Consider the following 26057-nt stretch of genomic DNA (forward strand, 5'->3'; position numbering starts at 1 on the left):
CTAAATGTGTAAGGGGCATTAAGGAAGACACTTGCTGGGATGAGCACTGGGTTTTATACATAGGGGATCAATCACTGGAATCTGCTCCTAAAATCGTTGTTGTACTATATGCTAACTAACTTGCATGTAAATTAACAAATGCATAAATAAAAATGATAAAAAAAAAGAAATGCAAGTTCTTGTGCCCCACCTTAGACCTGTCGTTCACAAACTCTGGACATGGGGCTCAGAAATCTGTTGTATTAAGGCTTCCAGGTGACTCTGACACAGTTTGAGAACCACTGCCCTAGAGAAGTCTCACAGGAGGAGGCTTGTGTGAGAGTACTTGTACCGGTGTTGTTTATCATAGCAGAAATAGTGAAATAACCTACGTGTCCGTCTGCGGGAAAATGACCCCAATGTGGCCTGTTCACACACGGGAATGCCAGACAGCAGTGAATAATGAGTGATCTAGAGCAACATGCATTCACATGGATAAAGTTCACAAGTATTGGTTGTGGGGGGAAAACAACTGGGGAAATACTATCAAGTGTGATACCATATAAAAAAGTTGAAAAGCATGCAAAAACATTCCTATGTGTTGTCTAGAGGTACATCCTTTTGTAGTGAAAGTAGGAAGACATTCATGACAATGACAAACATCTGAATGCAGGGCGGCAGTGACCTGTTGTGGGGAGGGGAGGCTGCTCCTGCTTCAGCCCTTGCTGGTTTCTCATCCCTTCTGCGCCTCCTCTGGTCTTTGTCTTCACTCCCTCGCTTGGTGATAACATCTAATTTCATGCTTTTAAGTGCATCTCCGTGTGCTTTGTTGAATGTGGGCGATGGAACTTACAAATGCTTGCCACCCTTGGCCACGGGCCCACCTCCTCCCCGCGAGACGTAGCTTCCTCACTGGCCTGCCCACTTCTGTCCTTATCCCTCTTCAGCCTTTTCTAAATAGAATATTGCAGCCATTTTAAGATGTTTTACAATCATCTCAGGTCCCTCCTCTGCTCAGCACCCCTTATCGCTTTCCCATCTCACTCAGGATAAAAGCCAAATTAGTTGTGATGGCCCTCAGACCTCTTACTGCTGCCTTATCTCCCCTCTGTTCCAGCTGTACTGGCCTCCTTCCTGTTCCTAGAGCGTGGGACTCTGTTCTCTCCTACCATTTATAGTAGAGGCTCTTTTGGCCTGGGAAAATTCCCCAAGTGATCTGCATGGTTCATGCTCCCATTTCCTTCAAATCTTTGCTTGAGTGCCAACTTCTCAGTGAGGCATCCTACCTGTCCTCTGTAGATCCTCTCTGCTCGCCCTCGTACCCGCAGGACTCGCTAGCCAGAGAGGACAGCTCCGGAGCTGTGGCTGCCCACTCCGGGCAGGCACAGCTCATGAGAGTCGCCCTCGTGTGGTCACCTTTGGGAATGTCAGTTTCTGAAGGACTGGTGTGAGAGCTTAATGAACAGAAGTAAAACAAGCAGATGGTGGTAATGTTTGATTTCTGCACTAATTTGTATAACAAAATCGGTTGTTAAATATTTTGAATACTTTGAATGTCACTCCTTACTGTAGAAATACTCATTGTTATCGTGAAATCATTGTTTACTTTTGTCCCCCAGCTTTATTGAGGTATAATCAATGAAAAGTATATATAGTTAACATGTGCACCTTGATGTTTTGATATAGCTCCAAGTTGAGAATTAAGCTGCATATGTTACATGGGAACTTAAGATTTTTGAGATATTAATGATTACTTATGATATGAATTATATATAAATTATAATAACAGTTGGAATAACCTATTGGGCAATAGAAAATTCTTTAGATTGTCCATTTTTTTTTAAAAAAAAAACACACTTTTTACTTTGAGATACTTTTACAATTAGTAAAAAGTTACAAAACCAGAACACAGAGTTTCCGTGTATCCTTTAGCTAACTTCCCTCAGCGTTACCATCTTACATAACTATAATGCAACAATCAGAACCAGAACATGAACATTGCTATACCACCATTAACTAAACTTAAGGCCTTACTGAAATATCACTAGTTTGGCCAGAATCCTATCAAGATCCCATGTTACATTAATCATTATTTCTTCTTAGTCTCCTACAGAGTTTGATAGTTCTTTAGTCTCTCTTTGTCCTTCATGACTTTGACACCTTTGAAGAGTACTGGTCAGTCATTTTGTGGAAGGTCCCTCAGTTTGTGTCTGTCTACTGTTTTCACGCGATAGGACTGAGGTGAATGCATTTGGGGTATGAATGTCACAGAAGTGGTGCCGTATCCTCCTTGGTGCCTCATATCACCGGGTTTGTGCTATTTATGTGTCTTATTGCTGGTGTTGTGAGGCTACCCTTGTTCACTTGGAGAAGATGATTTCTGCTGGGTTGTTCCACTGTAAAGTTGCTATCCTCCCTGCCAGTGTAGTTGGCAAATATCTTGGGAACTATATCTCTGAGACTCTATCTATCCTGTTTCTCTCCAGTTGTTCATTCACTGATTTTAGCCCCCATTAGTAAAACTTGTATGCAGCAAGCATCCCTGTGCTGTTTTCTCATTGCTCAATTTCAATTTCATCCCTTCCATTCCTATTAATGTGAATTCTATTGTAAATAAGGGACCGTCCTTTCACGGGCATCTATCTGTGCAATCACATATTTTTTATAGCCTTATGAACTCATGGATATTTATTTTATTATGTGGATTCTTATCCAATGCTATCATTTTCTGTTTCATCGCTCAGAGTGTTTAGCTTTGGCCATGAAGCGATCATGTGGATTTGCCGCTGGATCCTGGCGTCACAGTGCTCCTTAACTTGTTTTTCATTAACTGAAGCAAATGCCTGCCGAGCTCCTTGAGCTCCTGCATTCTCTCTGTTTCCAGAGCAAGTGGATGAGTCCCTCACTTAGCCTGGATCCCAGCTTTTCTGTTAGGAGTTTTCAGACTTGACTTGAGCATTTCTTCTTCCGGACGGGGTCCAGAAACTGGAGTTGGACTAGATTACCCATTTTAAAAGAAAGTGTTCTATGTAATATTTGGTACATGCCAAAGAATATATGTAACATATTAAAACATATACATTATATTCCTATGAACCTACCACCCCCCAAGAACTAGAACATTCTCCATATCATTACATCTGTCCATGCTTCTCCCCATCCCATTCATCTTGCTCACTATAGAGGTAACTAGTTTTTCTGCTTTTTGTGCTTATCGTTGTCTTTTTCTCAAAATAAATTTTAAACCATTTGTTGATACTTATTTTTGCTTATTTTTATAGCATAATAAAAATGGTATACTGCATGCAATTTAAAGCTACTTTGTTTTTTAAAAAATTTTATTTTTTTACAGAGAGCGTGAGAGCAAGCAAGCATGAGGAGGGGAGGGCAGAGAGAGAGAGAGAGAGAGAGAGAGAGGATCCCAAGCAGGCTCCACCTGCAGGCCTATGCGGGTCTCTATCTCACAACCCTGAGATCATGACCTGAGCCAAAATCAAGAGTCGGACGCCTGGCCAACTAAGCCAACCAGGCACCCCTAAATCAACATGTTTTTAGGATTCATCCTTGTAGCACGTGGCAGTGAGTTTTCATTTTCCCTGCTGTATAATATTCCATTGCATGACTGTACATCAGATTATTTACCTAGACTACAGACTTTGTTGACAGACCTACGTGTTCTCCCACTCCAGGTTTTTGTCATTACAGACAGTGTTGCCAGTCTGTATACTCCTCTGCTTGTCCCCTGATGTTTTGGGTATATACTAAGAGTAGAATTACTGGCCTACAGGTTATGCAAATACTTAACTTTACCAGATAACATCAAATGGGTGCCAAACAGCATGTTACAGAGTACAGATGTGTTTTCATCAACTCTCATTTTCATCGCCTATTGGCATTGGTAGACTTAGTTTTCACCAATAGTGGCATTGAGATGGATGCTTCACCCGTGTTCCCACACTCACTTAACAGTGTCAGTGAATGCTTAACGGCTCCTTTGGGGATTTCAATGTGCCTAATAATATTTTGCCTCTGGGATTCACCCCTGCTCAGCCTTTTTCTTGTCTGGGAAGAGGTGATCCTATCACAGGTTTACTGAAGAAGCAGCCCTTTCAGGGTAACCCAGTGGTTTCTGGAAAGCTTATGAACACAGGGGTTTGAAATGAACAATTTGAAGCAGTGTTTTAATTAAGAGATTCAAGCTGTTTCTATTTTCCTAATGACCAGTGCTTGCTCTCATTGTAAATTACATTACCAGGCAAGATGACAAGGAGTCCTTTGGGTGACTTTTTCTCTTTCTCTCTTCTTTCTGACTTTTTGGACTACAAATTAAGACAGGTGGAGTTCCTTCTTAGACATTCCCCACTGGGTTTCCTGGGAGTTCCCCTCACCCCCAACTGCCTTCTTGTTCCTTCAGTGAAGAAGTGAAAAATTGAGGTGATTTTCTGAAATGAACATCTTTATTGATTAGGGGCTGATTCTGACAGCATGTGGCCATCTGTTTAATTGGGTTTCACATCTAAGATGTAACTATACTTAGTAACGTGATTTATGAGAATTTCATTCAGTTCCCATTACCGTTTTCTGATTTATGCCACTTAAGTCCAGTTCTGCATGCAGTAGAGATTTGAGTAGACAACACAAAAGCCTATAGGTTTTTTTGTTTGTATTATTTTTGCTTTTTGTTTGCAAATTCATGCCTTTGTCCAAAACTTTATGGTTTGTGGCCATATTTCAATGTTAGAATTTTGCAGTGTGGTTGTACTTCTTATTTTTCTACCATTGTCAAGCTGGGTAGCAGTGTCTTTGGACACAGAGTGTAGTGTGACAGTAATGATTTAAGTCTACTCTGTGAGGAGTTATACAGAGGAGCCGTGGCAGAATTTAATTATATTTGAACTGATAAGGTGGTTAGAGGGGAAAACAAGGAGCTGAGGTTATTGTTGCCTCCGCTTATGTTTTCCTAGCTTTGTGATAACGACAAAACTGGTCTTCCTGCTTTTTATAGGAAAACAGTAAGGACCTTGAGTGCCACTGATTTAGTCGTATGACCCTGGCCAAGACATTTTTCCTTCCTGACCCCTCTTGTCCCCTTAGGCCATACGTTGAGGTTACCTAGTCTCACAGTCTTCGGTGAGGACTTAACAAGATGGATTTGAAAAGTGCCAGCGCGTTGTCGAGGTTGGAGTTTGCCCGTAATCCCTAGGATAGCTAGCTAGTCCGTCGCAGGGTGAACAGCAGAATGTGAGAATTTGTGGGGGGGGGGGTGGTATTTTTGACCTTTGCTTTCAAGGAATTAAAAATTAGGACAGTATTTTTATGTATTAAAAAAAAGTACAACCAAGTTGGAAAAGTGTTTGGCAGTTTGTTGATATCTCCTATTGCCCAGAAGTTCCCCTCTTCATAAAGTAAGTCAATCCTTATGCCCACCAAAACACATGAACATTGAATGTTCATAAGAACAAAAACCTTGAAAGAACCTATTGTCCTTGAATAGATAGGTAAATAAATTGTGGTACAGTCCTATACTTGAATATTATACAACAATGAAGAATAAACCCCCTTCTACCTTATGTAAGCATGCCACTGACTTAATGCTTAGCGAAACACTGCATGGCTCCAGTCGTAGAAAGTTCAGGGCTAGGTGAATGAATCTAAGTGATGGCAGTTAAAATAATGGCTCCCTTTGTTGGGGGTACTGACTATGAGGGGGCACAGGACACATTTTCTTTATTTATGAGGGGGTTGCACAGGTGATAGTTGTATAAAATCTCATTGTGTTCTGTTAAGATTCATGCTTTTACTATATGTGTATAATACATAAACAATAACACTCCTATTCTCCCCCCTCCGTAAAATTGTTTATAACAGCATATAGCATGCATCCACTTTTTGGGCTTGTAATAGCTTACATCAGGCCAACCTCCAGAGATGTGGATCAGGGATTGGTACACTTGTTCTGTAAAGGGCCAAGTAGCAAATACTTTTGCCTTAGCAAGCCGTCTGGTTTCTGTTGTCTATTCTCAACTTTGCCATTGCAGCCACAGACAATTCATAAACAAATGATCATGGCTGTGTTTTTAGTAAAACTATTTACATGGGCCATAGTCTTCCAGCCCCTTGTGTGGAGCATGGTAAACGGATGGGCTCCAAGAGGCCTTGAAGAGTGTTCTGACCCAGATTACAAACTGCTTTGGGTCTGATCAGGTGGTAGTACCAGGAGCAAGAGGGTGGTAGGGCATACAGGTCACATTTGGCTTCCATTTCTACTACCATGGACTGAACTTTAGAATAAAATGAATTTTGTGTGCTCAGTATCAATGTGTGTCTTTAAAATGCTTCATTTCAATGTTAGTTTTTATCTTCATATGTCTTAAATCATATTAAAGAATTAGTTTAAACAAATAAAATGTTGACTTGAAAACAAGCGAGGACTAAGGACTAAGATCAATGATATTATTACCTTTGTTGTAATACACAAGAGATTTGGTTACCTGAGTTTAATCACAGATATTCTGCTAAAGAAGATAAGCCTTTGACCAGAGGCTGGGCTTAGGCTGTCATCAAACTATAGTATTAGTCCTGAAATCAAACATAGATTTGTTTTGCTGTTAAGGAAATGATGATGTTTCAAACTGAGAGAATTTCTCATACTTTGTTGACTCTGCCTAAAACCATAAAGTAGAAGCCACGTTAGCAAATACTCACTCACCTGTGGCCTCTAGTGGAATTTAATGAAATTAAATTCCTGCATCCATTTGACACTCTATTTGGGGACAATTTGGGAATAGTCTTTCATGGTTTTGGAGGTAAGAGGGAGGAAGTTACCTAATCCAAATTTCTCATTATCTACAAGAGATTCTGACACTCATAGTAATTCTTCATACTTTTTTTCTACTTTGTCACTTAGTATTTATGGATCCCCCAATAATTCTGATTACTTCTCAATGTTCATGCCGGTGTTTGGTCCCCTCCAACAATGAATAAAGCTGACCCCTGTAGCTAATGGGATACTGTGGAAATGATGGAGTATGACTTCTGAGGCTAGGTCATAAAAGACATTGTGGCCTCTGCTTTGCTTTCTTGGATTGATCACTCTGGGAGGAAGTCAGCACGGATGTCATGAGGGCACTCAAGAAGCTGGTGGAGAGGTCCACGTGTGAAGGACCTGAGGCTTTCTGCCCATAACCAGTACCACGTGAGCACACCATCTTGGAAGCAGATTCTTCGGTCCAGCCAAGCTTTCTGATGACAGCAGCCCAGGCTGGCATCTCGAGAGCAACCTTGTGAGAGACCCTGAGACAGACCATCCATAGAACATGTTTCTGAATTCTTGAGTCAGAGAAAGTGTGAGATATTAAATGTTTACTGTTTGGAGCCATTATGTTTTGGAATACTTTGTTACAGAGCAAGAGATAACCAATAGAGATGTTACAACTTGATAGATACTGAGTTTGGTGCTAGGTTGTATACTGTAGTATACTGTAGTAGTTAAGAGAGTGGGCTTTGATTTTGAATCCTGGCTGGGCCACTAATAACTTGGAACCTTGAGTAAGTTACCTAATATCTTTATGCCTCAGTTTAATTATCTCAAAGTAGAGGTAATAGTAGTGACTTTCCTATAGAGTTGTCATGAAGATTAAAGGAGATAATATATATACAGCACATGAAAGACTGGTTTTCGGTGGGTATTCAATAAGTCATAGCCATTAAGAGTCCTTGATTTTGAGGAGTTGGGAGAGACAGAAATGTGACCAGTCATTTATATGACATCATGAGTGTGCAACAGAAAGGTGTGCCATGCATCGTGAGAGCCATGGAGGAAGGGTAACTAATCTGGGGAGCAGAGATGCGCTTCATGGTGACAGTGATGTTTGGGTCAGCATCAAAAGGACAAAGACATTTTCTAGGCAAATAAGGAGGTTGGGCCATGCAGGAAGGAAAGCTGCTGGTGCAAAGGTGACAGATAGCAGAGGCTGGCAAGTAAAATCCCTAGAGTGGTGAGATGGGCACACGTGCTGGGGCACAGGCTGCGTGTGGAGGAGAAGGAATGATGGAAGATGGCATGTGGAACAAGTAGATGAGGGCCTTGGAAGCCATATTAACAAGCAAGCTACAGGGAGCTAGGACAGTTCTCTTTGGGAGGCAAGAAATTTAAGTTCTGCTTTCTTAGTCTTAAAGCTCAAGGCATCCCTTGGAGAGGGAGAAGACTGAGGTCGCTCAGACCAGTTAGGATTTTGGCAGACAGTTCAAGAGCGGGATGGGGGAGAGTCTTAATTTAGGCAGTGGCAGTGATCCGAGGGAGTAGGGAGCAGATAAATTAAATCCGGAAAGATTGCTTTCAAATAACTGTGCAGTGGTAATACAGGTGGCAGTTTTCTAACTTTTCCACTGAGGCTTGAAACGGAGCACATAAAATGGAGATAACTGTTCTCTGCAGCCCTTCTTCACCAAGAGCTGTTAATATGCCAAGCATTGCAACAGATACTTGAACATATCTCTAATCTTCACGGTAGCTCTATACACTTGGTATTGTGGGTCCATTTTATAGAAGAGGAAATTGAGGGTCAGACAGGCTAAGTAACTTCCTCGAGACCACACAACTAGAATATTGCAGAGTTGGGAGTATAACCCAGCTTCTCTGCTTTCATGTTTTTAATCTTCATCCTATGCTATTCGTTACTGCATCAGAAAGTGAGAATTACGTGAAATGATACACGTGAGTGCACTCTGAAAAGGTGAAGAGCATAATATGTGTTAGAGTATATATCATCGTTATGTCATACCCTCACTCATGTGGTGGGGAGATTGTTTCCATTTGGTATGGGAATAAGACACTACAAGATGTGGGTACCCATAGGAGTTGGGGGTCAGAAGGTCGGATGGTTCCCAGATCCTGCTGATGCCACGTCCCAAGGGGCTGAGGCATGGACCAGCAGGTTATGATTGGCAGCTGGAACACAGCTGCTCTCTGCAGGCCCTTTGGCTGTGCCCATAATCTCCATGCATCCTTGGATTTGGGTAGAGTGGAACAGGTGTTACTTGAGAGATGCCATAAGCTACCTTAAAAAGAATATTTAGATGTACCGTCCAAAAGGTTTTACTTCATAAGATGGACTAAGGGATTTAAAAAGTTTTGTTAAAGGAGCTGAAGTTGTCATAAACAAACTTAGAATCTTGCAAAATTGCAAGATGATGCACTTAGCAAGGTTGTGGGATACCTGTTAGAATTATTTTAAGACGCTCTTGTCCTGCTCTAGTCAAGAAATCTGGAGTTCCTAATACAGTCCGTCTCTGCCCCATCCCCCCTGCACCCTGACTCTGAGGCCTGACCAAGGAGGCAACTAACAGTGACATTCTGGGCACTGCCACTGGAGGACAGAGGTGCCCTCAGCTGGGAAGCCCTGCCATCTCATGGCCTTCCCATTACTGTGGTGAGTCCCAGGGGACCAATGCCTGGAGGGACATACATTTGGCACCTGCAGGGAGCTTCTGAAAACATACTCGTGGGGCAGGACAAATGCTGTTTCCAGACACAGAGCTGTGCAGCTTCACTGCAGGGCTGGTAGCAGAAAGCATGAGACAATTATCACAGTCAGTCTGATTAAAGAGGTGGGGTGTGAGTGGGACACTCACTGGGAGTAACCTGGATGTGAGCCAGAGCGAAGTGAGCATCAGGAAGCTGGCAGAAAGCCACGGTGATGGGAGACAGGGAGTCAGGGAGAAAGCTCACTCGTTTATGTACATGGTCACAACCTCACTGGTCCTCCCTTGAAATAGTCAGTAAATCTTTCACCCTTATTACGAAAGTAGTTAACATTTATTGTAGGAAATCTAGAGAATTTTTAGCTAAGCTAAAAAAAATTTTCCAGCAAAAAGTATTCTTTTTTTAAAGTTTTAATTTTAATTCCAGTTAAAATACAGTGTTCTATTCCTTTCAGATTTGCAGTATAGTGATTGGACACCTCCATACATCACCTGGTGCTCATAACAAGTGCTCTCCTTAATGCCCATCACCTGTTTCACCCTCCCCACCGACCCCTGCCCCCAGAAACCATCAGTTTGTTCTCTATAGTTCAGAGTATGTTTATTGCTTTGCTTCTCTCTTCTGCTATTTTTTCCCTTTGCTTGTTTGTTTTTTTTAATTCCAAATATGAGTGAAATCATATGGTATTTGTCTTTCTCTGACTTATTTCCCTAAGCATTATACTCTCAAGCTCTATCCATGTCATTGCAAATGATAAGATTTTATTCCTTCTTATGGCTGAATAATATTCTATTCCAGTGTGTGTGTGTGTGTGTGTGTGTGTGTGTGTGTGTGTGTGTCTTCTTCATCATTCAGTAGACACTTGAGCTCCTTCCATATCTTGGCTATTATAAATAATGCTGCTATAAACACCAGGATGCATGTATCCCTTTGAATTAGTGTTCTTGTGTTCTTTGGGTAAATACCCAGGAGTGTGATTGCTGGATTGTAAGGTACTTCTATTTTTAACTTTTTGAGGAAATTCCATACTGTTTTCTGCAGTGGTTGTATCAGTTTGCATTCCTACCAACAGTGTAAAAGTGTTTGTTTTTCTCCACATCTTCCCTAACACATATTATTTCTGGTGCTTTTGATTTTAATCATTCTGACAGGTGTAAGGTAATACCTCATTGTAGTTTTGATTTGCATTTCCCTGATAAAGAGTGATGTTGAGCATCTTTTCATGTGTCTGTTGGCCATGTGTATGTCTTCTTTGGAGAGGTGTCTATACATTCCTTCTGCCCATTTTTAATTGGATTGTTTGTTTTTTGGGTGTTGAGTTGTATAAGTTCTTTATATATTCTGGATATTAACCCTTTGTTAGATATGTCACTTATACATATCTTCTCCTATTCTGTAGGTTGTCTTTTAGTTTCCTTTTCTGCGCAGAAGATTTTTATTTTGATGTAGTCCCAATAGTTTATTTTTGCTTTTTTTTCAATATGTGAAATTTATTGTCAAAATGGTTTCCATACAACACCCAGTGCTCATCCCAAAAGGTGCCCTCCTCAATACCCATCACCCTCCCTCCCCTCCCTCCCACCCCCCATCAACCCTCAGTTTGTTCTCAGTTTTTAAGAGTCTCTTATGCTTTGGCTCTCTCCCACTCTAACCTCTTTTTTTTTTTCCTTCCCCTCCCCCATGGGTTTCTGTTAAGTTTCTCAGGATCCACATAAGAGTGAACACATATGGTATCTGTCTTTCTCTGTATGGCTTATTTCACTTAGCATCACACTCTCCAGTTCCATCCACGTTGCTACAAAAGGCCATATTTCATTCTTTCTCATTGCCCTGTAGTTCTCCATTGTGTATATGAACCACAATTTCTTTATCCATTCATCAGTTGATGGACATTTAGGCTCTTTCCATAATTTGGCTATTGTTGAGAGTGCTGCTATGAACATTGGGGTACAAGTGCCCCTATGCATCAGTACTCCTGAATCCCTTGGGTAAATTCCTAGCAGTACTATTGCTGGGTCATAGGGTAGGTCTATTTTTAATTTTCTGAGGAACCTCCACACTGTTTTCTATTTTTGCTTTTGTTTCCCTTCCCTCAGGAGACTGATCTAGAAAGAAGTTACTATGGCCAGTGTCAAAGAGGTTACTGCCTGTGTTCTCTAGGATTTTTATGGTTTCAGGTCTCACATTAGGTCTTTGATTTAGGGATATTGGCTCATCAGCTGGTTTTGGTATGAGGATAATGCTGGCCTTATAGAATGAATTTGGAAGTTTTCCTTCCACTTGTAATTTCTGGAATAGTTTGGGAAGAATAGGCATTAATTCCTCTTTAAATGTTTGGTAAAACTCACCTGTGAAGCCATCTGGTTTTGGGCTTTTGTTTGTTGGGAGATTATTATTATTATTATTATTATTACGGATTCAATTTGTTTGCTGGTTATTGGTCTGTCCAAATTTTATATTTCTTCCTGTTTTGGTTTTGGTAGTTTATATGTTTCTAAGAATTTATCCATTTTTTCTAGATTGTCCAATTTGTTGGCATAGAGTTTTTCATAATATTCTCTCATGATTGTATGTCTGTGGTATTGGTTATGATCTCTCCTCTCTCATTTGTGATTTTATTTATTTGAATCCTTTCTCTTTCTTGATAAGTGTGGCTAGACATTTATCAGTTTTATTGATTTTTTTTTTTCAAAGAACCAGCTTCTGGTTACATTGATCTATTCTTTTTTTTTTTTTTTTTTTTAGTTTCTATGTCATTTATTTCTGCTCTGATCTATATTATTTCCCTCCTTCTGCTGGTTTTAGGTTTTGTCTTTTGTTGTTTTTCGAGTTATTTTAGGTGTAAGGTTAGGTTGTTTATTTGAGATTTTCCTTGCTTCTTGAGGTTGGCCTGTATTACTACATAGTTCCCTCTTAGAACCTCTTTTGCTGCATCCCAAAGATTTTGGACCTTTGTGTTTTCATTTTCATTTGTTGCTATGTATTTTTAAAATTTTCTTATTTGATTGCCTGGTTGACCCATTCATTGTTTAGTAGCATATTGTTTAAACTCCATGTATTTGTGATCAGAAAAGAGGCATGGTATGACTTGGTTCTTCTTGAATTTGGTGAGGCTGGTTTTGTGGGCTAATATGTGATCTCTTCTGGAGAATGTACCATGTGCACTTTAAAAGAGTATGCATTCTGCTGTTTCAGGATGGAATGTTCTGAGCATATCTGTTAATTCCATCTGGTGCAGTGTGTCATTCAAAGTCATCGTTTCCTTGTTGATTTTCTGTTTAGATGATCTGTCCATTGTTGTAAGTGGGGTGTTAAAGTTCCCTACTATTATTGTATTATTATCGATTAGTTCCTTTATGTTAGTAACTGTTTTATGTATTTGGGTGCTCCTACGTTTGGTGCATATTTAGAATAGTTACATCTTCTTATTGGATTGTCCCCTTTATTATTAGATAGTATCCTTTTTTTTTTTGTCTCTTGTTACAGTCTTTGTTTTAAACTCTATTCTATCTGATATAAGTATTGCTACCCTGGCTTTCTTTTCACTTGCATTTGCATGATTAAAGCTTTTCCATCCCTTCATTTTCAATGCACATGTGTCTTTAGGTCTGAAATGAGTTTTGTAGGTATCACATAGGTGGGTCTTGCTTTTTTATCCATTCCATCACCTTATGTCCTTTAATTGGAGCATGTAGTCCATTTACATTCAAAGTAATTATTGATAGATATGTATTTATTGCCATTTTATTGTTTTGCGGTTGTTTCTGAAGATTTTCTCTGATCCTTTCTTGTCTCTCTTGCATGTTTTTAAACTAAGAAGTTTTAAAGTTTGTTTCACCCTTTAAAGATTTTGTTGAATACCTCTCAAACTTACATTTATCTACACATTTCAAAATTGAAACTAAATATGTACTCATCAAATACTGCTTTTCCTTCACTGAACATTGTAACATGATTTTTTTCCCCATTTACTCCTTGTAATTTTAAGTCATCATGCATAGTATTCCACCAAATGAAAACACCTTGATTTCTTTAGTTAATTTTCTACTAATAGACACGTGGGCTGTTTGTTTCTCTATTTAAAAAAAAAAAAACTCTGATAAGTTTTGGGTCTCTGTTTTTGTGCAAATCTGAGTTTTTTTCTCTAGGGTAAATTCCTAGATGTGGAGGAATTACTGAGTCAAATGGTATGTCCAGTATAAGGGTTTTTAAATATAGCTTACCTGACTTCTCTTGAGAAAAGTGGTACCAATTTATATTTCCATTAACAGTAGATGAGATGGTTTTCTTTTACTGAGTTATTCATTGTCAAGATGCTGTTGGAGGAGATGAAAGAAACTTTTTTTTTTTTTGTCGAATTGACCTAAGGGAAAATGTTAGTCATGTGTTAATTCTTTTCTTTAATGTTTATTTATTTTTGAGAGAGAGAGAGAAATAAAGAGAGCACGCACAAGTAGGGGAGGGTCAGAGAGAGGGAGACACAGAATCTGAAGCAGGCTCCAGGCTCCGAGCTGTCAGCACAGAGCCGGATGTGGGGCTTGAACCCACAAACTTTGAGATCATGACCTGAGCTGAAGTCAGATGCCTCACTGACTCAGCCACCCAGGTGCCTCAGTCATATTTTCATTCTTAAGACTATTATCTTAAACCCAGATATGCATCAATGAACCCAGACAAGTATTTTCTGAGAACCTGCTGTTATTTCCAGGCCTGGGCTAAACATCACTGCCTTTAGTGTCAGTTTTGAATACCTAGGACAGCAATTGTGTGTATGAAATGACCTGTTGGAATAATAGTAGAATATGAGATAGTGAGCTTCATAGTGGGAGGAGATTTGTGTTTTCTCTGCCCACTGAACTATAGCAGTGGTTCCAAAAGTGTTGTCCCTGGATCATCAGCCTCAGCATCACTTGTGACATATGAGCATCAACAGGTCCCACCTCTGACCTGTGGAATCAAACTCTGGGTTGTGGGACTAGCAATTTATATTTTAAGATTTTAACCATCAAATCTCTGCTAGATGCTGCAGTTTGAGATCTACTGAGCTATAAAAAAATGCAGCAAATGCAAAAGAGGTCAATTTGGTTGGGTAAAGGTAGGGGGACTAACTTGTCCTGCTTGCCTGGGACTGTCCCAATTTTATCACTGAAAGTTCCAGATGCCAGGAGCTCCCTCAGACCTGGGCAAACAGGGATGGTTGGTCACCCTGCTAAAAGAGAGGAGGTTCTCTTTGTTGCAGCCTAAAGGTAATTATGGCAGATAAAGAATAGAAGCACCAGAAGAGGAAATTTCAAGATGGAGGACAGATTTTAGAAGCTTTCTGCTTGTCAGTTCTAGGCTGATAGATAAGGTGGCGGGAGGTTACCTGTAGGAAGCCAGCAGATGGCTAAGGCATCTTGCTGAATCCCTTGACATGAGTCACAGCTGTTAGCACTTGATACTTTCTGGAAAGGGGAAGGTTGGCATTCACCAAACTATTGCAAGATGCCAAATTGAAAAAAAAAAGCCACTATTAATCTTAGCAGTGATGACAATGAAATCCCTTTACAGCACAAAATATAACCAGAAGTGCTTTGTAATTGCAGTAATTTCCATGTCCCAACTGATGGTCCCCTAGATTCTAGGAGAATGGTGTCCAGCTTATCTGATTATGAGAACTAATCCTGAATAAGATAGATAGAACACTCATTCCCTCTTAGAGTGGGCATTCATTCCAGATTTCCAAAGCAGTTGCAATTAAAACTATTTTTGTCCTTTGTGCAATGATAATTTGTTAGTCATGTAAAGTTTTACTTTTGAAAGTGTAGTCTGCAAAATTATGAGAAAAGTATCTAGTTGTATGTTACATGCACAGTATTGAGAAACAGTGAAGAGAGGAGAATGAGGCAGAAGGGCTTATTTATAGATATATATCATTTAAGTTAAATACAGGCAGTGCTTTATTTTTCCTGAGTCGAGAGTTCTGAATTTCTTGGTATATTAGAATTACCTGAGGTGCTTTTAAAAACATACTCATGTGCAGGGCTCTATCTGAGACTGTGGCTTGATGGCTGTGGGGTGGAGCTTTGGCAAGGGTCTATTTTGTACAAGCTCTCCAAGGGATTCTCATGTACAGTTGCAGATGTGAATCCTTATCCTGACCTAAACGAGTACGTATCAACCAGCATGCACCAGAATCACCTGGGGGACCTGCTGAAAACTCTGGACCCCGCTCCTGGAGTTCCTGATTCGACAGGTCTGGGGTCAGGCCCAATAATTTGTATCTCTAACAAGCGTCCTGTCCAGGTGAGGCTGATGCTGCTGGACCATGACCACATGTTGAGTGCCATTCTAAACCATTCCTACCTCAAACCTCAAGTGATTTCACAAGCTTTATCTTTTACTCATTAATGTACACATGTGTATAGTTACCCCCCTCTCCCCAAAACACTTCTATGCATCTTTACTGAATTTAGAACATATTTTCATTTAAAAATACACTTTCAAAGAGCTTTGGTTTGGTATCAGTTTGCCTTTTTAGATGTCGCAAAATAGAATTTTTTTTTGGTTATATCCCTTTTCCTTCACTAGGTAGTAGGTTTTTTGAGGACATTTGTATGTTCAAAGCTTACTTTTGTGGCTTTGAACATTGTAGGTGCTTAGTAAATGTCAGTGGTCCATGACTATGTATAGAAATTGCATCACCATAACCCGGTAGTTTTTATGATGGTATTTAAATATATTAACACCTCTAAAATTAGGGTTATAAGATATGTTCATTTAGTGGTAGAACTAGGAGCTTTTGCATAGAATAAGTAAAATAATCAAGTGAGCAGAAGTAACTACAAGTGAATCTCACCAAGAAGTATAATGTTGCTAAGATAGATCAGCACTAAGTTTGGAAATACGAGGATTAGTTCAGTAATAAAAGCATACACTTAAGACTTTTGAAAATAACTGTCATAGTATGGACTAGAGTAAAGTCATGTTAATACATCAGTAAATCCATGCCAAAACTAAACATCCTATTATTTCACAAAACTAGTAATATAATACATTGTATTGATGTAGCCAGCCCCTTAGCAAAAATATCACAGACACCCATAGTGAAAAGAAAGCAGACACAGACACACTCAATGGAAAATCCAAGTACATCGCTGGAGAAACCAGCAACAGCCAGTATGGAAATGGATTGAGTTAAACCAGCCAGTATGTACTTTGGCCTGCATGTTCTCCAGCGCACGGGATTCTCCTTTAGGATTCAGCCCCCCGAGTCACCCTTTTCTCAACTGAACTTCATCATTTCGCCCTGGATGTGCCATTTCTGCCCCAGAGGCTGCTGGAGGGAGCCTAGCTGTACAAATTCACCAATAATTCGCTAATCCTTCAAAAGGGTCAAAAGAGAGATTGAATTCAAGAATGTACTCCCAAATTTAGTTGAATTTGAGTTGCTTTGCATTGTATAAGTGTATTTACAAAAGTTTGCTATAGAGGAAAGGAAGAAGCAGTCCATCTGAGCTTTGAAGTCTGGCAAGAGAAAGTTGGAGGCCTCCTATTTTGTTAAATCTTACCAAACATGGAAACAATAGGAAAAGATGTGAGTCTGATGACAGTTGTCTTAAAATAATCACCATTTGTAAGTGTTGATATAAAAAAAATCCCCCAAACTTAAACATAACAGAAAACTTTGGAAAGTAATGCTTTCAAAATATTGGCTATATGGTTACTGTCTTGAATCATATGCTTTTATGAACATGGAACTTAACATGGCAATACATAAAAGCATGCAGATAATATAGGGAAAAGAGAATATATTCATTCAGTATTGTCAGGACTGAAGGACTCTGATCTAAACCAGTGTTTTGTCTGATTTCTCTTTTCAGCACATGACACAGCCATAAAAAGGGAGAATGTTTTCCTTTATTCCTTGGCAGTAGGGAGGGCTACGAGTACACAGGGGTGATGGAACTTGCAGGGAGCTGGGCAGGGCTTTTCATCTTGTTAAAATCTGCATTCTGGTTGAGAGTTTGTTGGGGGAAAAAAGTGCTGACCAACTATGCTATTTCTGTCATAAATGCAAGAGGAAGGAGCCAGCAAAGTCCTTAATCCAGAAGGAAAATGAAAAACAGAACTTGAATAATGGAACATGCCTTTGCTCTGGTATTGAGTATAGAAACTTCAAGAAGTAGCACACTGGTGGTACTAATAGTTAGCATGTAATGTTTTAGACTTTGGCTCACAGTATATACTCATAATCATAGGTAATGCTTAATTAACTACAGTTAGACCTTCACGTTCCACAAGGTGAGGATTCCATTCACTCAATAGATCGTTACTGAGAGCTTATCACATGGCAGGTGTTGTTCTGGCTCTGGAGTGAAAGAATAGTGGAAATAAAAATCTCTTTTGTTACGGAGCATGCATTGTAGTTCGGGAAAAACACCATAATTTATGCAGAGTAAGTAAAATGTGGAGTATCACAGCTGATGGTATTACGGTGAGAGGTAAAGCAAGAAAGCGGATAGGATAACACCTCTCTCCTTTAAAAAGCACTAGGGAAGTCCTTGATGAGAAAGTGTCATTTGAGCAAATATCTGAAGCAAGCTATGTAGATAGTAGTGGAAAGAAAGTTCCAGGATGGGGAGAGAGAAGTGGGAAGAAAGGGAGATTATTAATTTTGTTCGTATCTCTTCATACAGTGTGAATTTGCTATCTCTAAGTATGTATTTGTTTTCTTGGGTCTGAGCTATGAGATAATGGGCTTCTTTTGTTTTCTTCTCTTTATTTGTCTCTACTAAAGAACCTAATTAGTGCAGTTTTCCAGTAATAAAATGGACATCAAAACCCAAACATGTCGAGGCATTTAAGTTTTCTTGGAAAGCTATAAATACAGTTAAAATATAACTTTATGAATTTAAAGGTCAATTAGTTGCTCCTGCTGGGGTTAATTGCCCACTGAAAGTGATGAGTTCTTTGGCAGTGCAGTTCTAAACAGAAGCACTCGAGGTTAGTCAGTATTTTCTGATGTGAGAGTTATGAGACACTCGAGCAAAAAAGAAAGGTTTGACCCAAGTAAGAAACCAAAAGCAGGATTTAGTGGTTTTCCTAGGTACAGATTTGAAAAAGAGAATTTTTTTCTAGCAAATAATGAGGTGATTACAACATATAGATAGGAATATTTTCTTTTGTCAGAGTTTATTTTTTTTATATTTTAAGAACATTTTCATTTTTAAAAGGCTACAGTGAGCAAGAAAATGAAATAAAAGTTATCTATACTTGCAAGAAAGGAATTACATGATCTCTATGTGCCGATGATATGATCTTATGAATAGAAATACAAAGGAATACATTAAAAAATTAGGACTATTAAATGTGTTCAGTAATTCGGTAAGATACAAGATCTTCATACAAAAATCTATTATATTTCTATACAGTATCAATGAGTAAACCAGAAATGATGTTAAGAAATCAATTCAATCTATAATAGTCCCAAAAAGAATAAAATAGGAATAGAACTGAGAGTCCAGAAATAACCTTTACATTTATGATCAATTGATTTTCAAAGAGAGTGCGAAGTTTTGTCAGAATTTTAGTCTTTTGAATTACATAACCACAATTTGTATTTTTGCTTGAAATAGGAATAAAATTTGCTGGTGTTGACAAATGCAAGAGCCAAATTACTACTGCATAAGCTTAGTTAACTGTAAATAGATTTTGTCTAACCTTTAGAAGAATTTTCTATAATATGCACATGTTTATTTCTAAAAGTTAATTTTCATTACACGAGTTGATTACCTTTGACTCGTTAATATTTAAAACATTACGTTCATGTCCAAAACTCCCTTAACCACGCACCACCCCAAGTCCTAGTTACCGTCAAGAAGCAGCCACTATGATCACTTTGATACATATTTCATAGACTTTTTCTGTGCATTTTAATATGGCACTTATTTAAAAAATTGAAATTATATTTATATATTTGTATCTGTGCCTTGCTTTCTTCCAACAACATGTCTTGGAGATTTTTCCATACTAGAATACTAAGACCTACCTCTTTATTTTCATTTGCTTCAAAGCATTCCATAATATGGTTATGCCATATTGAAGCCGTTTTTCTCCTGTTGGACATTTAGCTTGTTGCACACTTTTCTCAGTTACAGCAATGCAGCAGTGAACATATTTAGCCATGACCGCAAAGTGCACATGAGCCAGTGCTTGGGCAATGGTTGTTAAAGTGTGCCTCCCAGACCAGCAGCTTCAGCATCACAGGAGAACTTGGTAAAGATGCAAATTCTTAGCCTCCTCTCCGGGCCTACTAACTCTGAAACTCTGAGGGTGGGGCCCAGCCATATCTTTCAATAAGCCACCTATTTCATCTACGTGATCCTGATGCATGATGAAACTTGAGAACCACTGGCAGGAAGGTATATGTGTCCATATACACATAGATGCATACACGTACATATACATTAGTTCTATAATGTGACCTGTGTGTTCCTAAGCATTGCTGTGTTATGCAAGATTGTGCAATAAAAGCCACAGGCTTATGGGAGAAGTGGGGTTAGGGACACAACAATCAAAAACGTTGTCGGTGGGTCACCTGGGTGGCTCAGTCAGTTGAGCGTCCAACTCTGGATTTCTGCTCAGGTCATGATCCCAGGATTATGGGATTGAGCCTCACGTTGGGCTCTGCGCTGAGCATGCAGTGTGCTGGAAGATTCTTTCTCTCCCTCTTCCTCTCTCACCCGCTCGCACGCGTTCTGTCTCTAAAAATTAAATTACAAAATAAAAATAAAACATTATCGGTGACACAGGAAAACAAAAGCCAGGATCCTAATAAAAATGATAGCACAGACTAGAATTCAAATAAAAATTTGGAAGAAAAAAAGGATAGCACAGTCTTAAACATGTTGAGCAAATACATAAAACTACAGCACATATGGCATTTTCCCCTGAAAAGACCTGAAGTTTGCTTGTGGAAGCGGGTGCTGGAGGGCTTCGCAGTGTGTGAAGGAGGGTGATGTGAAGTTGGAAGGGAAATTTTAACACCAGGTGTGGGTGGCTGTGGCTTCTAACACACGCGGTGAACCGCGGTAACCGGTCCATGTTGAGATGTGTGCGTTTTGTGTATTCCTGTGTGGTTTGGTTCATTTGATGAGTTTTTCTGCTTTCACTTAGCATTTCTTGAGCACGAAATTGCGCATAAGCAAACGTGAAATTGGAGTTACACCCCAGTGTTTTGTCCCAATATATCAATGACCTTGGATCAAATTTGCCTTTTCAGTGTAAGTGTTATAGCAGAACTATATATAAATATATGTATATCTTTCACATAGAAGGGCCACATACACAACCGAATGCTGGTTTTCCACTTACTATTTCTTTCACTTAATAATATCTTTTAGATACTTTTTCCAGTGTCAGCATGTAGTCACTCATATTTTTGAAAATGGCATTTACAGCCTTAGGAGATGACTAAACTGCTCATCAAAATGCTTGCAACAGTTGGCTCTCACACCAACATGCATCCCACACCGTGGCCAGGATTACCTGTTATCACACTTTTTGGTTTTTGCCGATCTGCTAGTTATACGTCTTTTTCCTTCTTCTCCCTCTCTCTCTCCTCTCATAGGTATATCTATATATGTTTGTATGTATGCATAATGTGTCTGGACGTGATACGTGTGTAGGCATATGTATATGTACATACACACATGGACATTATGAGAAGTGCCTCCCGTAAATATACTGATAGAAAAAAGGAGCTTTGAAAGTGTAAAACAGGTAGTGAAGTGGTGCTGAGATGGGGAAAAAAGGAAATAAAATGGATTTGCAAAAGAAACAAAAAACAAAAGCCTATTAAAAAGGGAGAGAAAAGTATTTTCTTTGTGTTTAATTATTTTTTACTTTTACCTTTGCTAACTACAACTTCCCACCTCGTGAGATAAGATACGAGTTCGCTCTGTGCGGCTTTGATCTTTCACTGGAGCCAGTCGACGCCTCCAAAACTGTAGCTTCCACTGTTAATCCGTTCACTTCAGTGAAGCAGCCCTGAGGGCATTAGATTCTCCTGTTGGTCAGCATAGGGTCCCCTGGCCCCGACAAGCCGAGCGGACATCTGCTCAGAGGAGCGTGATGGCCGTGGCCTGCTGGTCCGGGGCCCCTCGCAGCAAAAGCCGCAGAAATGGAGGCGCACGCAGGTGTCACATGTCAGATGTCTTCCTGTGAAGAGGTTGGCAGTGGACAGAATTGCTTCCAGCTGGGCACAGTACCAGGCAGGAAAGTCATAATGGTTTCCTAATTAGATCACATTGGTTTATGGTCATTGTTCCTATTAGGAGATATCATTGCTTTAAAAAATTTTTTTTGAATGTTTATTTATTTTTGAGAGAAAGAGCAAGAGAGAGAAAGCGTGAGCAGGGGAGGGCCAGAAGGAGCTGGGGCGGGGAGGAAGACACAGAATCCAAGCAGGCTCCAGGCTCCGAGCTGTCAGCACAGAGCCTGACGCAGGGCTCGAACTCACAAGCTGTGAGATCATGACCTGAGGCGAAGTCGGACACTCAACAGACTGAGCCACCCAGGCACCCCATCATTGCTTTTTGATGATTTACAGTGGGAGACGAGACTTTCAAATGAACACTGTGATTTGCATATATATGTAATATATATTTGCATATATATCTCCAACTCAGAATGACTTACTGAAAGTAATCACCAGAAAAGAGGGTGGGATATTCATGTAAAGATGCAAAAAGAAATTTAAGGAAATGTAAAAATTAGGAAGATTGATATGATGTCACCCCTTCAAAGTCAGATGCATTTTCCTTTATATGAAAGCTGCAGGAAGAGGGAGAACTGCTAGCTGGATCCATCTCTGTTTGGCAGTGAGGTTTTTGGACCTTGAAATCTCAAACTGATATTAAGAAAAAAGAAAGAATAGTTAACATTTATAATAACAATTATAATGAGGTTAACATTTCACTTCTGAATTAAGAACTTGTTTTCTTGCCCTCACTTTTTGTAGTGTCCTTTCATGATGGGGAGGTAGACAGAATGTTGAGAGGGAGAGAGTGAAAACATTGTATTTTTTTTTTAATGTTTGTTTGAGAGAGAGCATGTGTGGGAGAGGGGCAGAAAGAGAGGAAGAGACAAAGAGAATCCCAAGCAGGCTCCATACTGTCAGCGCAGAGTCTGACACGGGGCTCAATCCCATGAACCATGAGCTCATGACCTGATCAGAAATTAAGACTCAAATAAATGCTTAACCGGCTGAGCCACCCAGGTGCCCTGAAAACATTTTAACTCATAAAAGAGCTTTCGGTCTCAAAGGGGGACGAAAGCAGTGGCTCTGCAACAGCCAAGGACATTGCAGAAGGCAGAGCGCTCTCCCTCTCCATCTCTCTCTCTCTCTCTCTCTCTCCCTCCCTCCCTCCCTCCCTCCCCCTCTCTCTCTCCCCCCTCCCCCTCCTTCCGTGTGTGTGTGTGTGTGTGTGTGTGTGTGTGTGTGTGTGTGTCTTTTGTTACTATTCTTTGCATTTCCGATAGTTACGACTTACAAGTGCAGCTCATAGCATCAGCCCAGGGTGATAAATTTAGTGGAGAGTTGGAATCGCAAAGCAAGGCATTTCTCACACTCATCTGCACAAAGCCAGATGCGTGGCTTGTACGACCCACTGCAAATTGAAAATATGGGGGCCCCTGTTCAGAAAGCTGGAAAGAGTGCCATTAAGGGTGCTCAAGTATGAAGCTTTATCTTGCATTCTGTGGCCTCTTTTTCTCTAGACTTGCCCTGGTTTATTTGCGATTCAATGCCATTGTAAGTTGTAAGAAAAATAAACGTTTTAAGTCATCAGCATATTTTTACTGTTCACCTTTATATTGTGCAATGCCCATGTTAAATGAAAATATAAGAGCTTTTAACTTGGATGTGGGATCACTAAAATTACAGTTTCTATTTTGCAGCTTATACATGCATAGGTATTCTGTTCTTGCCATAACAATGGAAATGCTGCACAAAACTGATCCCACCTGTTTTTATGTCATTTCTTAATACACATGGATTTTCCTAACACTCTCCACCTTCAGTTTACTCATGAGCAAGGAAGGACTAAAAAAGGAAAAGACACTATGGGTCGCCCTGTCTTTCCCTTTCCTTGTATGTCATTTTCAGTGTATGTGATTGGTTAATACAGGGAAGTAACAAAAGTAAGAAAGGATCTGATAGAGTTCCCTGGTCATTCATGTTTCTTAGAGTGCTGCTGCCTTTTTTTTAGTGATCAAAGCAAATCCTGGTTCCAATAGAAAGAGCCCTCTTGGGGCTGTCAGAGCTCCCATATACTCAGTCGTGGATGTATTATGCTTACCTTGTACTCACTTTGAGTCTCACGGAATCCCCCCACATTGTGGGTCTACTGGAGTTCCGTGCTCCTGGGAATCCTCAAGAATGCTGTGTGCAAATGGGGCCCACAGGTTGAGTGTCCATGAAGCTGGCCCTTCCTGTATCAGGGGAAGCTGCTGGACTGCCAGAAGCCTCCTTCCTGCACATGCTATGGAGGAACCCAGTTCACAGCAGGGTGGACAATGCCAATAGCGTATTCATGCAAAGTAGTTTCCTTGAAACTATTGTGATGCACTTGTTTCAAACTCTGTTGAATTCATATCATTTTAGAAACAGTGAATCTCTTGAGTGCTCCCAGCTTCATGAGGAGTACCTTTCAGGTGGGCCTTTGAGACTTCCAGGCTGAAGCTTGAACCAAGTACTCATCATCAAATCAATTTCTATATCTCTTAAAGTTTTGTCTGTCTTTCTCCCAGGATTTCCAGCAGGAGAGCTGCAGAAGCCTTTTTTTTGGGGAACGGAATATCCTCGGTAGGTAAATTAATGAAAAAACCAGTTATTGACAAGTAAGGAGGAACATGCTGCTTTGGCTGAGAGTAGAATATAAAGTCACAAAAACAAAAACCAATGCCAGTGGTTGTTCAGCAATAGGAGAGCATGGAACCTGGTGTGGGTCAGTCGTACTTTCCTCATTTTAGGAATTTTTTTCCTGATTCTTTTTACCAGGGTGTGTGACTGGACAGCAAAGGCAGAGTCCACACAGGGGACTTTAACCTTTGTGCGTTTATTCACTCATGCATTGACTTATAGGACAAATATGTGGACCTCAAAGGATTGTTGGGATTTGAGTTGATGGTGATGGGTCTAAAACCATGGAAGAAATGGAAGAAATAATGTGAGAAAAGAAAAGTACCTATAGAAAGCAAAGATTTTGTTTGGTTGGTCCAATTAGTATACAAAGGGAAATAGTGGAAAGCGCATCTACAAAAGAAGGTTGATGTTTTATATTGGAAAGCTCTAAGTGCCAGGTAAGGAGCCGTCATTAATGAGCAATAGAAAATATTGAAGTTTTTGAACAAGTAAAGATGATCAAATTTGTCTTTAAACATAAAACCTTGGTAGTTATACAATAGGCCAAAAACTGATACTCTCTGAAGTTAGAGATATTGAAGGTCATTAAGATCAACAGATGGTAATTCACAATTTACATATAGTGAGAAGTCTGATAATACTCATTGTTGGCAATATTACCACTTTTATTATGTGCCTTTCTTTGTTCTGGTGGTTTAATACACAGAAAATTTAGTCTTGATTGTAGACATTTAGTGTCTTCTGTCTTGGTTTGAATAAATGACAATTTAAATTTTATTTGTAGGTTAAAAACATAGGGGATCACATACATATAAAAATAAGAGAAATCTGGTAGCAATGTTTTGATTTGTGCTTCCTCAAAAGCAGATCCTGTGACAAGGATTTGAGTTCAAGGAGTTGTTATGGGAGGTGACACCAGGAAACAGTGGCAGAGGAGTGGAGAAGTGAGACAGGGTGGGAAGGAAGCCAATAATGAATGTTTTAGGAGTTTACTGTGGCTGCCATATTTTTCCCAAACTAACTGGCTTATAGTTCTGTAGGTCAGAAGTCCAACCCGGTCCCACTGGGCTAAACAACAGGTGTTGGCAGGGCTGTATTCCTTTCTGGAAGCTCGAGGGAAGAATCTTTTTTCTTGCCTTTTCTAGCTTTTAGAGTCAGCCCACATTCCTTGGCTCATGGCCCCTTCCTCTGTCTTCCAAACTAGCAGAGTTGCATTTCTGTGACCGTTGATTCATATTCACATCTCCTTCTGACTCTCCTCTTCTGCCTTCTCCTCTACTTTGAAGGACCCTTGTGATTATATTGGCTGCTCCCAGATAATCTAGGACACTCTACATATTTTTCACTCAGCTGATTAGCAACCTTAATTCCCCTTTGCTACATAATAACATATTCATGACTTCTGGGGGTTAGTCTGTGGACTTCTTTTGGGGGGCCATTGTTCTACCTACCACACATGTGTTACAAAGCCAGTTACCACTGTGACCAGCTGGGGCTCAGCCCTGGCAAGGACCTGTAGAACTTGCTTCAGTGTAATCCTACTGTAGGGGCAAGGGAGCTGGGGCATTTATCAACTCCCCTTCCCTCACTGATTTGAGGGCTGCCAACAGCTGTAATAACTCTCTGGCATTGCCCAGTCTAGGCCCAGAGGGCCCTAGTAGCCAGAAAAAGTCCTTAGGCAAGTAG

At 40.0% G+C, this 26057-nt stretch overlaps 1 protein-coding gene across 1 annotated transcript in view; it reads left to right on the plus strand.

Annotated features, from left to right (window-relative positions):
- Positions 1 to 26057, plus strand: part of PHEX (phosphate regulating endopeptidase X-linked) — a 220773-nt gene that overhangs the window by 171086 nt on the left and 23630 nt on the right. Inside the window, exon 18 of the mRNA XM_047076000.1 lies at positions 24257 to 24311. Within this exon, the coding sequence (XP_046931956.1) occupies positions 24257 to 24311 (55 nt within the window). The remainder of the gene's footprint in view (positions 1 to 24256; positions 24312 to 26057) is intronic.

This window comes from Lynx rufus, unplaced genomic scaffold (assembly GCF_022079265.1).
Source record: "Lynx rufus isolate CCGP_SWC_20201006 ecotype Redwood Valley unplaced genomic scaffold, mLynRuf1.p SCAF_14, whole genome shotgun sequence".
Taxonomy (NCBI): Eukaryota; Metazoa; Chordata; class Mammalia; order Carnivora; family Felidae; genus Lynx; species Lynx rufus.